At 39.0% G+C, this 15,234-nt stretch overlaps 1 protein-coding gene and 1 pseudogene across 2 annotated transcripts in view; one reads left to right on the forward strand and one right to left on the reverse strand.

Moving 5' to 3' along the window:
- SYNJ2 (synaptojanin 2) overlaps positions 1 to 1,377 on the forward strand; it is a gene marked incomplete at both ends in the record, with an annotated part of 96,599 nt that extends 95,222 nt beyond the window's left edge. Inside the window, one exon of the mRNA XM_079716906.1 lies at positions 643 to 1,377. Within this exon, the coding sequence (XP_079573032.1) occupies positions 643 to 1,377 (735 nt within the window). The remainder of the gene's footprint in view (positions 1 to 642) is intronic.
- An 11,083-nt stretch (positions 1,378 to 12,460) lies between these two features.
- On the reverse strand, positions 12,461 to 13,006 carry LOC307061569 (small ribosomal subunit protein eS6-like; annotated as a pseudogene). The gene has a single exon. The product of its transcript is annotated as a small ribosomal subunit protein eS6-like (transcript).
- Between the last annotated feature and the right edge of the window lie 2,228 nt (positions 13,007 to 15,234).

Genomic DNA, 15,234 nt, shown 5'->3' on the forward strand with positions numbered 1-15,234 from the left:
AAGGGTCATTTTTGCAGCTAGTTTTCTAAAGAACCAGTGGAAGTACTGAAATGCGGACGCTTAAGCTACCGACAGCGTGTGTGTACAAAAGTTTCCTCTGGCCTCATGCAGTTGTTTTCTTTGCGATCTTTGAATCAGAACCAAGGAAGTGAAGTTCCTGTATGAAATTTTCCATTCTTCTTTATTTAAATATCAAAGATTCAAGGAGCAAGTATACCCATTAGTCCTTCTATTAGTTTAATGCCGTGACATAAGCTCCTTCACCTTAGTGTGGTACAGACTGAATTATCAAAGCTGCGGCCTCGAAGAAAAGTTTTCAGAGAGGTTCGCTGTTAAGAAAGGAAGAGCATCACCCCGTTTCCTAGGTAACAGAAACTTGTTTCAGATTATTCACGGTGGCCCTGGTTTGAAAGCTCCCACTCATATTTCATCGGACCTGCTGGTCCTCCTTGATACGTGTTTCTCCCATGCTTCGTCCTGCCTGGTCACGCTCCCGCATCCCAGACATTCTCAAATCCTGAATTTGCTAGAATGTCCGCTTGTCCCCTCCTCTGTTCGCCTGTGGACAGCGTCTGTGTGCTCTGATTCCCAGCTCCCCGGGGCGGGCTGCTTATTGACGCTCTTTGTCGTGCCTTTTCTTAGCCCGCGTCACCAGAAGAACAGTTTGGGCATCAGGCCGTCCATTTTACAATCGGGCCCCCGGAGACGAGCCTTGACACCCCTCCTGTAGCGACAGTCCCTCCCGTTCCCAAACCGAGAACACTTCAGCCCGGGAAAGGTGCCGCTGCCTCCCGGAAGCCAGCGCCGGACGAGGCCCCGACCGCGGCCGCCCCGCCCCCTCCGGAGGCCGCGCCCCTCGTGCCCCAGGTGCCCCCGCGGAGGAAGAAGTCGGCGCCGGCGGCCTTGCACCTGCAGGTGCTGCAGAGCAACTGCCAGCTTCTCCAGGGGCCCCCCTGCAGCAGCCCCAGCAGCGACTGTCCCCCTGCACGCCTGCCTGCTGGGGGCGCGCTCTTCCCCCAGCCGGCTTTCCTTGGCCCTTCATCACCTGCAAGCCCTGAGGCTGATGGCACCAAGGACACGAAGCCAGAGGCCGCCCCCCTTCTCGGTGATTATCAGGATTATCAGGATCCCTTCTGGAGCCTTCTCCACCACCGTAACCTGTTCAATAACTCCTGCCTTCCCAAGAGCCCTGACCCCCTGGACTCGGGGAACAGGAACCTCAGAAGAGCACACACAGCCCCCCAGCAAGTCAGTGCCTCACCTGCCCAGGAGCTGCCACTGGAGCACAGAGAAAAAGACTTCGGTCACTGGGTGACAACCAGTGACAAGGACGAGAGGACGGTGCTGCAGGTGTTTGACCCACTGGCGAAAACATGACTGGGAAACTCCGACAGCAGCTCTCCCACAGGATGTGTGCCTTCTCCCCCTGGCCTCACCTTTACGGGGGAAAGCCCACTGGTCTCAGCTCCCCAGTTGAAATAGACATCTAGTTAAAGGCACACTGAAGAAACATTGATACTCTTGTGTAGTTTACAAAAATTGTGTCTCTTATTCAGTAAGATTATTATTCAGCCACCAAAATATGTTTTATTCCAGACTCGTGCATGTTAAGTTTCCTCTCAGGGTGTGAGAAACCTCCGGGTAGATTCAGTATATGGATTTTAGGAAAGAGAATCTAGCCGATAATGCTCAAGAATTTCCCTCCCATTGAATTTTAAACGATTGTTCAAGTTATGTTTGTATGTGGTGAGTTTTTTTTTTAAATATTGTTTGTATTTTACAGATTTGGAATAACTTTTTGGTGACCCACCTGAAGGTTGATGCATAATGTAAGGATTCCACTAAAAGGTGGTTGGGACCATTAAGATCTGTACCTGGTCGCTGACACCAGGTTAAAAAAGATATCAGAGTAGGAAGCAGCAAATAGGTCCACCAAAAATTAGACTGTACATTCCTGGGAGCCCTTGTGTTTATTTATGTACATGTATATTAGCCGTGATTATGTGTGCGTCCTGGGGGAGATGGTGTCATTCCCTGCTTTGGTTCTGGAGCATATACCATTAGCTTCACCTGAGCTCCAACTGCCTAAGTCTCCTGTACCATGTCTTAGACTTTGCATGTCCCGTAAATTGCTACAGTCCTGAGCTCTGGTGTGCTACCAGTTTTTACACACTCTCTATTCCCTATTAAATAAAACCTCATGGCTTTCTTTTTCTCCTTGTATTCCATATTCAGAAAAAGCACAAAGTGTGAAAACTCATACTGGTACATACAAGTACTGATTTTCATTATTATAATTTGAAGAATATTTGTTTTAGTCTGGTCTACCTAGCTGTGGCTTCAGGAAGGAAAGTTACCACATGTCCCCATATATAAGAAACCTCAGGATATTCTGAGTTAGCTTATCTACATTTTTATTAGTTTTTTTTTCCCTGTACATTTCCAACCCCACTTCTTACCTATTCAGTCTTTAAAAAAGACATCACCATACTGCTTTACATTTTTTTTTTTTTTTTTTTTTTTTTTTTTTTTTGCGTTATGTGGGCCTCTCACTGTTGTGGCCTCTCCCGTTGCGGAGCACAGGCTCCGGACGCACAGGCCCAGCGGCCATGGCTCACGGGCCCAGCCGCTCCGCGGCATGTGGGATCTTCCCAGACCGGGGCACGAACCCGTGTCCCCTGCATCGGCAGGCGGACTCTCAACCACTGCGCCACCAGGGAAGCCCTGCTTTACATTTTTAAAAGAATGTTATAAGGCCTAGAACTCACTTGAAGCAGATATCATAGTTTTGCTGATAAGAAATTTACTGGCAAAATCTCAGTGTGCCACATACTGTGTTTAGGAGTCTTTCATGTCATAGAATCATACAGCAGTGGTTCTGTGTTATCCCTAATGTGACCAGGGAATTCCTGTACTCAGAGCTAATGGTTAGGATGGCAGGCTCCCTTTACTGATCAGACCCCTGGGATTTCAGAAATAACTCTCATTGCCACTATCAAGATACATTACGGATTATACAAAAACAAAACTATCTCATTTCATCTGAAAACTAATAAAAGAAAAAGATATTAGTGACCCATAGAGATAAACAGATAATATGAGTAGTTAACCAGTAGTAAAAGATGGTGTTTTTAGCATTAGCTGATTAGGACACCTTCTCTAGCACTTACATGCTTTATATCATTTTTACCTCTCTGAGAAATGCAAGAAGTAAACAGCGCGATCCTTGAAAGCGTTAGGAGGAGAAAGGAAGCAAGATGGGTAAGAGGCTCTGGAAAGGTAAATCATTTACCAGGATTCGCGTCACTTCTAAAGGGCATAGTTGGGAATGGAATTGAAGATTTCTTAATTTAAACACTCTTTTCTCCATAACCTCTTTGAATTTGAAGGCATATCTATGTAACAGTGAGTCAGAAAAGCAGGGGGAAAGTAAGCACCACAAAAGTTGCTTCCAGTGCTTAATTTTCAGGTTTCTTCTTTGTTCTAGATAGCAAATAGCCAATAAATGGTACACAGAACAGAATTTCATTTAAGATAGGTGTTCATCACACAAATAGTTCTTAAGAATCTGACAGTAAGTATTAACACACAGAACTGTATTGAGGCAGGTCACAGGAAAAATTACAAGTAGTTTAACATTAAGAAATGAATATTATTTGCTCACGGCTCTTGAGGTTTAATGAATAACAGAGACTGGATTTTGAGTTGATAATATGTAAGGTTCTTGTACTTACGTTCACTTTTTTTTTTTTTAAGACAATTGGAATTGCCTTATTTTTTAAATCAGTGCTTAACAGTGGGTATCTTTCCTAGGTTAGCAGTAGAGTTGGTTGAATAATCTCGACAATGAGTAGCTGCCATCCTGGGGATTTCATTCCGTGGTTTTTATTTTTAATCTTTCTTTGATGTTCCCGCACGAGCCTTTTTATTGTGACCTTGCAGTTTACTTCATTACTGTTGTGTAAGGTGTTACAGTCCACCACAGTATTTTAGGCACAGACTTTACAATTCGGCATTGTCTCCCTGACCCCAATTAGATTCTCTTTTTACAGTATAATCTTCCTGGACTTCTTGCCAATTTAAAAAAATTTGTTCCAGTAAATTATTGAAACAAGGACATCTGCCCAAGAAAGTCCTGTGAAAGTTTAAAGTTGTTGAAGTTCACGACACTTAAGATTCTCCTGACCTATGTATAAGCAAGGTAATGTATTAAAACATTTGCTTTATAATGAAGTAATTCTATTAGAAAGGACTGCAGAAATTACTTATTGGATCTTACTGGATGACTAGCAATGAATAAAAACCCTAATGTTTATTTGAAGTGATAATTTGTACTGAAATTGTAAAAAAAAAAAAAAAAATTAAATGTTTTATCTTTTTTTTTTAATGTGGCTTATTTCTTTTCAGATATGAAGAGAACCTTGGGATATCTTCCATGGCTAGCCTTTTATTCTGGATGAAATGCGATTACTAGTTATTCCTCTGAGGTTTTGGTTTTGTTTCTTTTTTCAACCATCAAGTTAAGTTGAAGCAACATAAAAGTAATAATTTGGTTCAGAATTTATGAGTTGAAGGCTGCTAGCAGGGACCACAGCCATAACATATATAATAACTTTATGCTATAATGTTGAGAGATGCTGGGATTCATTTTCTGTGGGATCTTATAGCAAACTTAGATTGCTGGGGTGGCTTGAGTACATTACTTCATAGAAGACTGGAGAAAGGAGTAAACAATCTTCCAGTTCTGTCTAGGTTTGTTCTTAGCTAATTAATAGACAAAATTTAGGTCATAAATGTTCTCTGATTTCTTTCAGCAATAAGAATATACTGACAATCTCCACATCATAAAGATGCCCAGTCCTTCCTGACCAGTAAGGACTATATTGAATTCATTTAATCTGAGTGCCTGGGAGTTGGATGCGGAAGAAGGAAACGGCTGGTTACAGTACCTTCCTTTCCCAAGGTCATGGATTGAAACTCATCCTCATACAAGGCAAACTGTTGGCAGTTATATAATCAGCTCTATCTCCATGAGGTAGGAGAGTACAAATGAGAGAGTGATTAATTGTGAACAGAGGGCCAGGGGAGATTTGAGAGAAGAGGATTAAGAATATGACATGTAGCAAAGTGGATGTATGTACATGGAAAGAATGAGCCGATGGGAAAGAATTTCAGAGCACCTTAAATGACAGTTTAGGATTTTATTATTAGGATCTTTATCTGTTTATGTAGATAATAGAAGTAGTAGGTGGCAAAAATACCTAAATAAATCTGAGTGTAGCGTGCTTAAGATTACAGACTTTGCCTGGGCTAATAGCAGTATTTCAGAGCATCTAGAACATCATTTATAAATGGTGTGAGGTAGGGGGTCCAACATCCTCCTCAGTGATAGTTATACTGTACCATTTATTAAATAACAAACCATTGCTCTCTCTTTCTTAATTGGGTTTCTCAAGGTGTTACCCAGTTTTTTTTTGACATTTTCAAATAACAGCATTGGTATTTGTATATCCTTTCTATTGTTAATTTTTATTTTGTGGGTTTTTAAAACATTTTTCATTAACTTCAATTTATCTTTAATTTGCATCCTTTTCTACTTTTTGTTTAGTTTTGTCATTTTCCTAATCTCTTAATTAAAGCTAGCACTGGGTTTCATTGTTTTTAGTCTTGCTTAATAATAAAGACATTTAAGGTTATATATTTTCCCCTGATTGTAACTTTAACTGCACCCTACACATATTAGCATGAAATAGTCTATTTCATTAATCTCTGGACTGTAATTTGCTTTTAGTTTCTCTTTGATTCAAGGGAGACTGTACAATTTTCCAATAGTTAAGAGTTTGTTTGGCATTTTAAAATTGTTTCCTCCTAATTTTATTGGATTATGACCTGAGAATATGGCCTAGATAAACATCTACTTTTTAAAATTTATTGAGGTTTGCTCCATGGTCAAGTGCAGGATTGAGTTTTCTAGTGATTTCATCAATACAAAATAAAAATGTTTTTTAGTTGTAGGGTAAAAAAGTGTGTGGTGTGTGACATACAATGTGTTCGTTCCACTGTCCCCCAATGGAACAGGTCTTTCTGGAAGGCACTTCTGTCAGGGGATGGGTGCAGGCTCTAGTTCTAACTCTAATATAGTGGCCTCCCATTGTTCTTACTGAGAATCCTTAGATTTTGTTGAATAAAAGGCTTCTCAATTTGTTGTCTTTTGATCAATCTCTAGGCATTTGAATGATTGTCTTTGCTACCTTTGACTAGTTTAATAGATCTCTTTCTCTGGGGGAGAGGTTTCCTTAGCTGCTCACACTGCCATTACAGAGTCTCTGCTTCCTGGGCTCTCTGTTCTTGTGCCACTGGTCTACCTGTCAATCTGTGTCAATATCATGTTGTATTATTTCTTTGATATCTGGTAAAACAAGCCCTTCTATTCTTGATCCTTAGCATTTTCATATAAAAATTTTGGAATCAATTCATCAAGTCCTGTTTAAAAACTAAAACCTATTGGAATTTTTTACTGGGACTTCATGAAATAGAATGGACATCTTTACAGTATTGACCCTTTAGTCTAAGAACATGGTATATTTCTCCACTTAAGTATTCCATTAATGTTTCTCAAAGTTTTTAACTTTTAAAAATTTTCAAACATACATGAAATCAGAGTGAATAATTTGAACTCTCATATATCCATCACCAGGATTTAATAGTAATTTAACATTTTGCTATATTTGGTTTATTTTTTTCCTTTGCTGAAATTTTTTTTTTTTTTTTTTTTTTTTTGTGGTACGCGGGCCTCTCACTGCTGTGGCCTGTCCCGTTGCGGAGCACAGGCTCCGGACGCGCAGGCTTAGCGGCCATGGCTCACAGGCCCAGCCACTCCGCGGCATGTGGGATCTTCCCAGACCGGGGCACGAACCCGTGTCCCCTGCATCGGCAGGCGGACTCTCAACCACTGCCCCACCAGGCAAGCCCTGCTGAAATATTTTTTAAAATTCTGCTATCATGATATTTGACTCCTACTTTCTTATCTCTAAATAATATTTTCTTTTATAACCTTAATACCATGGTTTTATCTAACAGTTAACAATAATTCTTACTTTAAAATTCATTTGCTATTTTTTGCTAGTATACTTAAATATAAAAGTTTTTGTGTATTGACTGCATCAAACAACCTTGCTTTTATATAAACTGTCATAAAAATCTAACAATTTACTGTATTTCAATATACCATCAATTATGAGATACACATTTACATGCTATTCTTTTTTTAAATTAATTTTTATTGGAGTATAGTTTGTTTTTTACAGTGTTGTGTTAGTTTCTGCTGTATAGCAAAGTGAATGAGTTATACATATATCCACTCTTTTCTTGATTCTTTTCCCACATAGGTCTTAAGAAAGTGCTATGGTCTGAATGTTTGTTTCCTCCCAAAACTCATATGCTGAAAATTTAACCCCTAAAGATGACAGTATTAGGAGGTGGAGCCTTTGGGACGTTCTAAGTCATGAGGATAGAGCCCTAACGAGTGGGATTAGTGTTCTTATAAAAGAGACCCCTTGAGATCCCTCACCCCTTTCACCATGTGAGGACACAGTGAGAAGGTCCCAGCTGTGAAACAAGAAGAGGGCCCTCACCAGAACGTGACAATGCTGTTGTCTTGTTGTTGGACCTCCAGCCTCCAGAACTGTGAGAAATAAATGTTTGTTGTTTATACGGCACCCAGTCTGTGGTGGTTTGTTATAGCAGCCTGAACAGCCTAAGCCAGAAGGCTTCCAACTTAATTATGACTCATCTATTGTGAGATGTAGCCCACCCACAGAGATGTTAAATGTATTTAATGTCTTTAAATTGATAAAATATGGTGTATGTGGATTCTTTGGATTTTCTTTGTAGACAGTTACCTGCAAATAATGAGTTTTGTTTCTTCCTTTCCCATCCTTGTAAGTTTTATGTCTTTTTCTTGCCTTACAGAGCTGGCTAGGACATTTATTACAACGTTAAATAAAAACATTGGTAATAGGCGTTCTTGTGTTACTCTTCTCTAAGGGAAAATGTTAATATTTTTGCCATTAAGTATGATGTTTATTGTTTTTTGTTCTTTAGACACCCTTTACTATATTAAGAAAATTCTCTTTCTGGATTACTAAATTTATCTTTTTCATGAATGGTGGTTAAATTTTATCAAAGACATTTTCTACGTGTACTGAAATGATTTTTTTTCTCCTTTTGTTTGTTAATATGGCAAATTACACTGATCAATTCTCCAGCGCCAAACAACCTTGCATTCTTGGTATAAATCCAACTTGGACAGATTACCTTTTAAAATATTGCTGCACTTAGTTTGTCAATATTTTTGTTTAAGATTTTTGCAACTATATTATTAAGTGAGATTGGCCTGTAACTTTCTCTTTTTTGTGCTGACTTTGTATGGTTTAGGTATCCAAGTTACACTGACCTCAAGAGTTGGGGAGTACACTCTTTTCTATTAACTGAAAGAATATGATAACATTGACATTATTTTCTCCTTAAATTTTTGGTAGAGTTCACCAGGAAAGTAAACTGTGTCTATAGTTTTTATTCTATTTTGAAACTCTTGGTGCCCTCATGCTTTAGATGGTCTCTTATAAACAGCATATAATTGAGTGTTGTTTTCTTATCTAGCCTGGCATATTTATCTTCTAACTAGGGTATTTAGTCCATTACATTTAATGTAATAATTGCTATATTGGGGCTTAAATTTAACATCCAATCTTATGCTTTCTCTTTTTACTGTTTCTTGTCCCATCTTTTCATGCCTTCTTTTGAATTTTTATCATTCTTCTTTTTGTCCTCTCCTAATTTGGAAGTCATTATACCCTATTTTTGTTGGTTACATTTTTATTGGTTATTTTAGAAATTATAACATGTATTAACATTATACTTTCAGAATTTAATCATTATTTTTACCTTCCTCCTGAATAATGTGATGACTTTGGAAAACTTTAACTCCATACCATCCCAACTGTAGTTACTGTGTATTTTAATTTTATATATTTTAACACCTACTCAAGACACTATTATTGTTTTATACAATCAGTGTTCATTTATTTTATCCAAATAGTTGCCTCTTTTTTCACTCTAGATTTCTTGAATCTCAGCACCTCTGGCTAGATCATTCATTTACCTTCTACCTGAAGTACATCCCTTAACATTTCCATTAATGAAGGTCTGCTGGTGGTACAGTTTTAATTTATATAAAATATCTATTTTATCTTAATATTTTAAATGACATTATCTTTACTGAATGTATTATTCTAGGGTGGGAGTGGTTTTTGGCAATACTGCAGGTGTTCTTCTAGCTTCCATTGACTGATGACTTCTCAACAGTAGCAGTCTTAACTGTTACTCCTTTACACTTTTTTTACTCTACTTTTAAGGTTTTCCTCTTGTGTTGGCTTTTCTGCAGTTTCACTATGCTGTGTATAGATGTGAATTTATTTTTATTTGCTCTGCTTTGAATTAGTTGAACTTTTTGAATCTGTGGATTGGTGCCTTTCATCAGTTCTGGAAACTTTTTAACCATTATCTCTTCAGATATTGCCTCTGGGACATGCTTTTTCTCTTCTCCTTTTGGTACTGAAATGAAACATAGAATTTGTTATCATCTTACTTGACAATATCCTTAGTCTTCTGTATTTTCCATCTTTTTTGTCTCTCTGTGCTGAATTCTGGATAAATTTTTCTGACCTCTCTTCCAGTTCACTAATTATCTTTGGTTGTAGCTAATCTAATTTCAGCCTTCTTTTGAGAAGCTATTTTTGGCACTTTCTAAAATCTAAGTCACTGAATATTTTCGTATTTCTGAAGATATTTCAACCTTGTATTTTTTTTTCTTTTTCTTTTTATAAATTTATTTATTTATTTATTTTTGGCTGTGTTGGGTCTTCATTGCTCTGTGCGGGCTTTCTCTAGTTGCAGCGAGCGGGGGCTATTCTTCGTTGTGGTGCACAGCCTTCTCATTGCGGTGGCTTCTCTTGTTGCAGAGCACAGGCTCTAGGCACACAGGCTTCAGTATCTGTGGCTCGCAGACTCTAGAGCACAGGCTCAGTAGTTGTGGCGCATGGGCTTAACTGCTCCGCAGCATGTGGGATCTTCCCAGACCAGGGCTCGAACCCGTGTCCCCTGCATTGGAAGGTGGATTCTTAACCACTGTGCCACCAGGGAAGTCCCTTTTTGTCAGTTTTTAAAGTCAATGTTTGAAACTTTCTGTGACTATATTGCAATGCATATGCATAGATTTTAAAATAAAACCTGGGTTTAACCTTAACTCTCACTAGCTTTGAGACTTTGGGCCAGTTTTATGAATTTTTTTTTTAATGCTTGGTTTTCCTATCTCTGAAATATGGCTAATAAAGCTACCTTGTATTCTTATATAAAGCAACACTTGGTGCGTAAGTACTCAAAATGTGTTCACTGAATTACAGTTCTGTTTTATCATTAGGATGAGGAACCAATTAGGAGGGTATTACAGTCCAGGCCAAATGTGAAAATCTGAACTGGAGTCTGGGCAGTAGAAATGGAAAAGGATTCTGGGACCTTTGGAGCAGAGTGGACAGCATTTGGTAATTAATCATATGTGGGGAGGAGAAGTCAAAACTACTGGAAAAGGTCCTGCTTGAATGAAATGTAATGAATTACCTGAAACAGAAACAGGAGAAATGGACTTGAGGGAGAATAAACAGAATAAAATTCTTAGAAGCTTTCAATTTGTTAAATTTTTTTAATTAAAATTTTAAAAATTTAGCTTCATTGAGGTATACAAAACTAAGATATTTAAAGTGTACATTGTGATGATTTGATACATGTATATATTGTGGAAGAATACTTCCCATCTAGTTAACTAACACATCAATCACCTCACACATTTTTTCTCTTTCTTTGCTTTTTTTGATAAGAATATTTAAGTTTTATACTCTGCTAATTTCAATTATACAATAGAATATAGTGTTATCAACAATAGCCACCATTTCACCATGTTTTACATTAGATCCTCAGACCTTATTCAACTTAAAACTTAAAGTTTTTGTACCCTTTTATGAACCTCTCCCTACTTCCCATCCCGCCCCTCACCCAGGCCCTGGAAACCACTCTTTCTGTTTCTATGTGTTTGACTTTTTTTTTTTTTTTTTCCAGATTCCACATATAAGTGATACTATGCAGTATTTGTCTTTCTCTGTCTGGCTTATTTCACTTAGCACAATGCTCTCAAGGTCCAACCATGTTGCAAATGGCAGGGTTTCCTTCTTTCTCATGGCTGAAAAATATTCCACTGTATGTATATACTACACCTTCTTTATCCCTTCATCCATTGATGGACACTTAGGTTCCATACCTTGGCTATTGTGAATAATGTAGCAATGAACATGGGAGTGCAGATATCTGTTCAATATCCTGTTTGCCTTTCCTTTGGATATATACCTAGAAGTGGGATTGCTGAATCATATGGTAGTTCTTTTTATAATTTTTTGAGGAACCTCCATACTGGTTTCCATAGTGGCTGCAACAATTTACATTCCCACCAACAGTGTGCAGGGTTCCCTTTTCTCTACATCCTTACCAACACTTGATATCCTTTGTCTTTTTGATGATTACCATTCTAACAGTATTGGGGTATCTCATTGTGGTTTTGATTTGTATTTCCCTGATGATTAGTGATGTTAAGCACTTTTTCATGTACCTGTTGGCCATTGTATATCTTGTTTGGAAAAGTATTCAGTTCCTCTGCCCATTTTTAAATCATATTGTTTGATTTTTGCTATTGAGTTGAATTCTTTATAGTTTTAAAATATTAACCCCTTATCAAATATTTTCTCCCTTTCTGTAGGTTGCCTTTTCATTTTGTTGATGGTTTCTTTTGCTGTGCAGAAGCTTTTTAGTTTGATGTAGTCCTACTTGCTTATTTTTGTTTTTGTTGCCTTTGTTTTTACAGTCAAATCTAAAAAATCATTGCCAAGACTGGTGTCAAGGGGCTTACCTTTGTTCCCTTCTAGGAGGTTTATGGTTTCAGGTCTTAAGTTCAAGTCTTTAATCAATTTTTTAGTTGATTTTTATGTGTGGTGTAAGACAGTGGTCCAGTTTTATTCTTTTGCATGTGGCTGTCCAGTTTTCCCAACCATCCTTTTCCCACTGTGTATTCTTGGCTCCTTTGTCATAAATTAATTGACCATATGTGCATGAGTTTGTTTCTGTGCTCTATATTCTGTTCCATTGATCTATTGTCTGTTTTTGTGCCAAACCACAGTGTTTTGATTACTATAGCTTTGAAATGTAGTTTGAAATCAGGAAGAGTGATGCCTACAGCTTTTTTTTTTCAAAATTGCTATGGCTATTCAGGGTCTTTTGTGGTTCCATACAATTTTCTTCTGATGTCTGATCTTATTAATTACTCTTAGAACACTGCATGTTTGACTGGACTCAAGACTTAGAGGTCAAAACTCTCAGAGACATCAGCCTCCATCTCTTGGCAATCTGTTCCTGGCGTTTTGCTTTGGCTTCCTTCATTCTCTTGGCCAAAGGCATAGCATATTCTGCAGCCTCTTCCTTATTTTCCTTAGTACACTGTTTCTTCAGAGCAGTACACCAGTGTGTGTGTTGCACAACATGTGGAGTAACAAGACACTGAATCTTGGGTGCTTTGGTCCCAGGTTTCTCACCTTCTTTGTTTAAGGGCTTTCTCTCAACATATGGGCAAACGCTATCCTCTTTAGAGAGACTGAAAAGTTTCTGGATTCCACCAACTCTTTGGGGCCCCAGGTGACAAGATACAGTAGTAATAATGAGTCCAGGAATATCTTTCTCCCCATTTTTTTATGATGACCAAATTGAGAACACTCAGATTGACAACTGCAGTGCAACCCTGTACAGATCTGTGCTTTCTTTCTCCAGTCCTCCTTGATCTGTAATAGGAATGCCTCTTACTTAGTAGCAGGCCGACATGGCCATGGGTCAATGTATGATGGGGTTGCATCCTGATAAATCCATCGTAAATTGAAAATATTGTAATTTGAAAATGCATTTAAAACACCTCACCTGCTAAAAATCATAACTTAGCCTAGCCTACCTTAAATGTAGGCTCACAACACTTACATTAGCCTACAGTTGGGCAAAATCATCTAACACAAAGCCTATGTTATAATAAAGTGTTGAATATCTCATGTAATTTATGGAATACTGAAAGTAAAAAACAGAATGATTGTATGGGTACAGAATGGTTTTAAGTGTATCAGTTGTTTACCCTTGTGATCATGTGGCTGATAAGAGAGTATCGTACCATATATTGGTGGCCCAGGAAAAGATCAAAATTTGAAGTACGGTTTCTACTGAATGCACACCACTTTTGCACCATCATAAAATCGAAAAATCATTAGGTTGAACCATTGTGAGTCAGGGACCATCTGTATTTACATTTACTAGTGAGATTTATGCTTTCATATGTTTTCCTGTTACTAAATAGTGTCCTTTCATTTCAGCATGAAGAAGTCCCTTTAACATTCCTCGTAAGTCTGGTCTGGTAGTGATGAACTCCTTCAGCTTTTGCTTGTCGGAAAAACTCCATCCTTCTTCCACTCTGAAGAACAACTTTGCCAGGTAGAGTATTCTTGGTTTCTTTCAGCACTTGTAATATATTGTGTCACTCCTCTCTGGCCTGCAAAAGTCCTGCAGAATATCTGCTGGTAGTCTTATGGGGTTCTCTTGTACGTAACAAGTTGTTTTTCTCTTGCTGCTTTTAAGATTCTCTCCTTGTTTTGACAGTTTAATTATAATGTGTCTCAGCGTGGGGCTCTTTTTTTTTTTGGCCCTGCCGTGCGGCTTGTGGGTTCTTAGTTCCCTGACCAGGGATTGAACCTGTGCCCCATGCAGTGGAAGCACAGAATCTTAACCACTGGACTGCCAGGGAATTCCCTGGGGCTTTGTTTTTTTGTTTTTCTAAAAATTTTTATTGGAGTATAGTTGATTTACAATGTTGTGTTAGCTTCCAGTGTACAGCAAAGTTTGTGGGTCTCTTTGAATTCATTTTATTTGGAACCCTTTGGGATTCCTGCTTAGAAAAGATTTTACCCTCTATTTCTTTGAATAAGCTTTCTGACCCTTTTTTCTCTCTTCTCCTTCTGGAACCTCTATAATGCAAGTATCAAGTCTGCTTGATGATATCCCATAGGTCCCTTATGCTGTCTTCATTCTTTTTCATTCCTTTTTTGTCCTCTGGATGCATTCCACTGCTGTCTTTTTGAGTTTGCTGATCCTTTCTTCCCCATGATCTGGTCTGCCATTGAACCCCTCTATTACATTTTTCAGTTCAGTATTCTTCAACTCTGTGATTTCCGATTGATTCTTTCTTATATTTTCTATGTTTTGGCTGAAATTCTCAAGTTATTCATGCATTACTCTCCTGACCATGATGAGCATCTTTATGACCATTATTTGGAACTTATTTATCTCCATTTCATTAAGGTCTGTTTTTGGAGTTTCATCTTATTCTTTTGTTTGCAACATATTCCTCTGTTTCTTCATTTTCCTTGACTCTCTGTGTTGGCTTCTGTGCATTAGATAAAATAGCCACCTCTCCCAGTCTTTTTTTTTGGGGGGGGGTCTTCATTACATGCAGGCTTTCTCTAGTTGTGGTGAGCAGGGGCTACTCTTCATTGCAGTGCACGGGCTTCTCACTGCAGTGGCTTCTCTTGTGGAGCATGGGCTCTAGGTGCACAGGCTTCAGTAGTTGTAGCATGTGGGCTTCAGTAGTTGTGGCGTGTGGGCTCTAGGGCACATGGGCTTGCTTCAGTAGTTGTGGCACACGGGCCCTAGAGCGTGTGGGCTTCAGTAGTTGCAGCGCATGGGCTCAGTAGTTGTGGCACGCGGGCTCTAGGGCATGGGCTCAGTAGTTGCGACACACAGGCTCAGTAGTTGTGGCACGTGGGCCCAAGAGCACGTGGGCTCTAGGGTGCGCAGGCTCAGTAGTTGCAGCACACGGGCTCAGTAGTTGTGGCTCGCAGGCTCTAGAGCGCAGGCTCAGTAGTTGTGGCGCACGGGCTTACTTGCTCTGCAGCATGTGGGATCTTCCCAGACCAGGGATTGAACCCGTGTCCCCTGCAGTGGCAGGCGGATTCTTAACCACTGTGCCACCAGGGAAGTCCCCAGTCTTGACAGAGTGGTCTCGTGTAGGAGATGAACCTAGGATTCAGCCCATCAAGCTCTTGG

This window comes from Hyperoodon ampullatus (genome assembly GCF_949752795.1).
Source record: "Hyperoodon ampullatus genome assembly, chromosome: 12".
In the NCBI taxonomy this organism is placed as follows: domain Eukaryota; kingdom Metazoa; phylum Chordata; class Mammalia; order Artiodactyla; family Ziphiidae; genus Hyperoodon; species Hyperoodon ampullatus.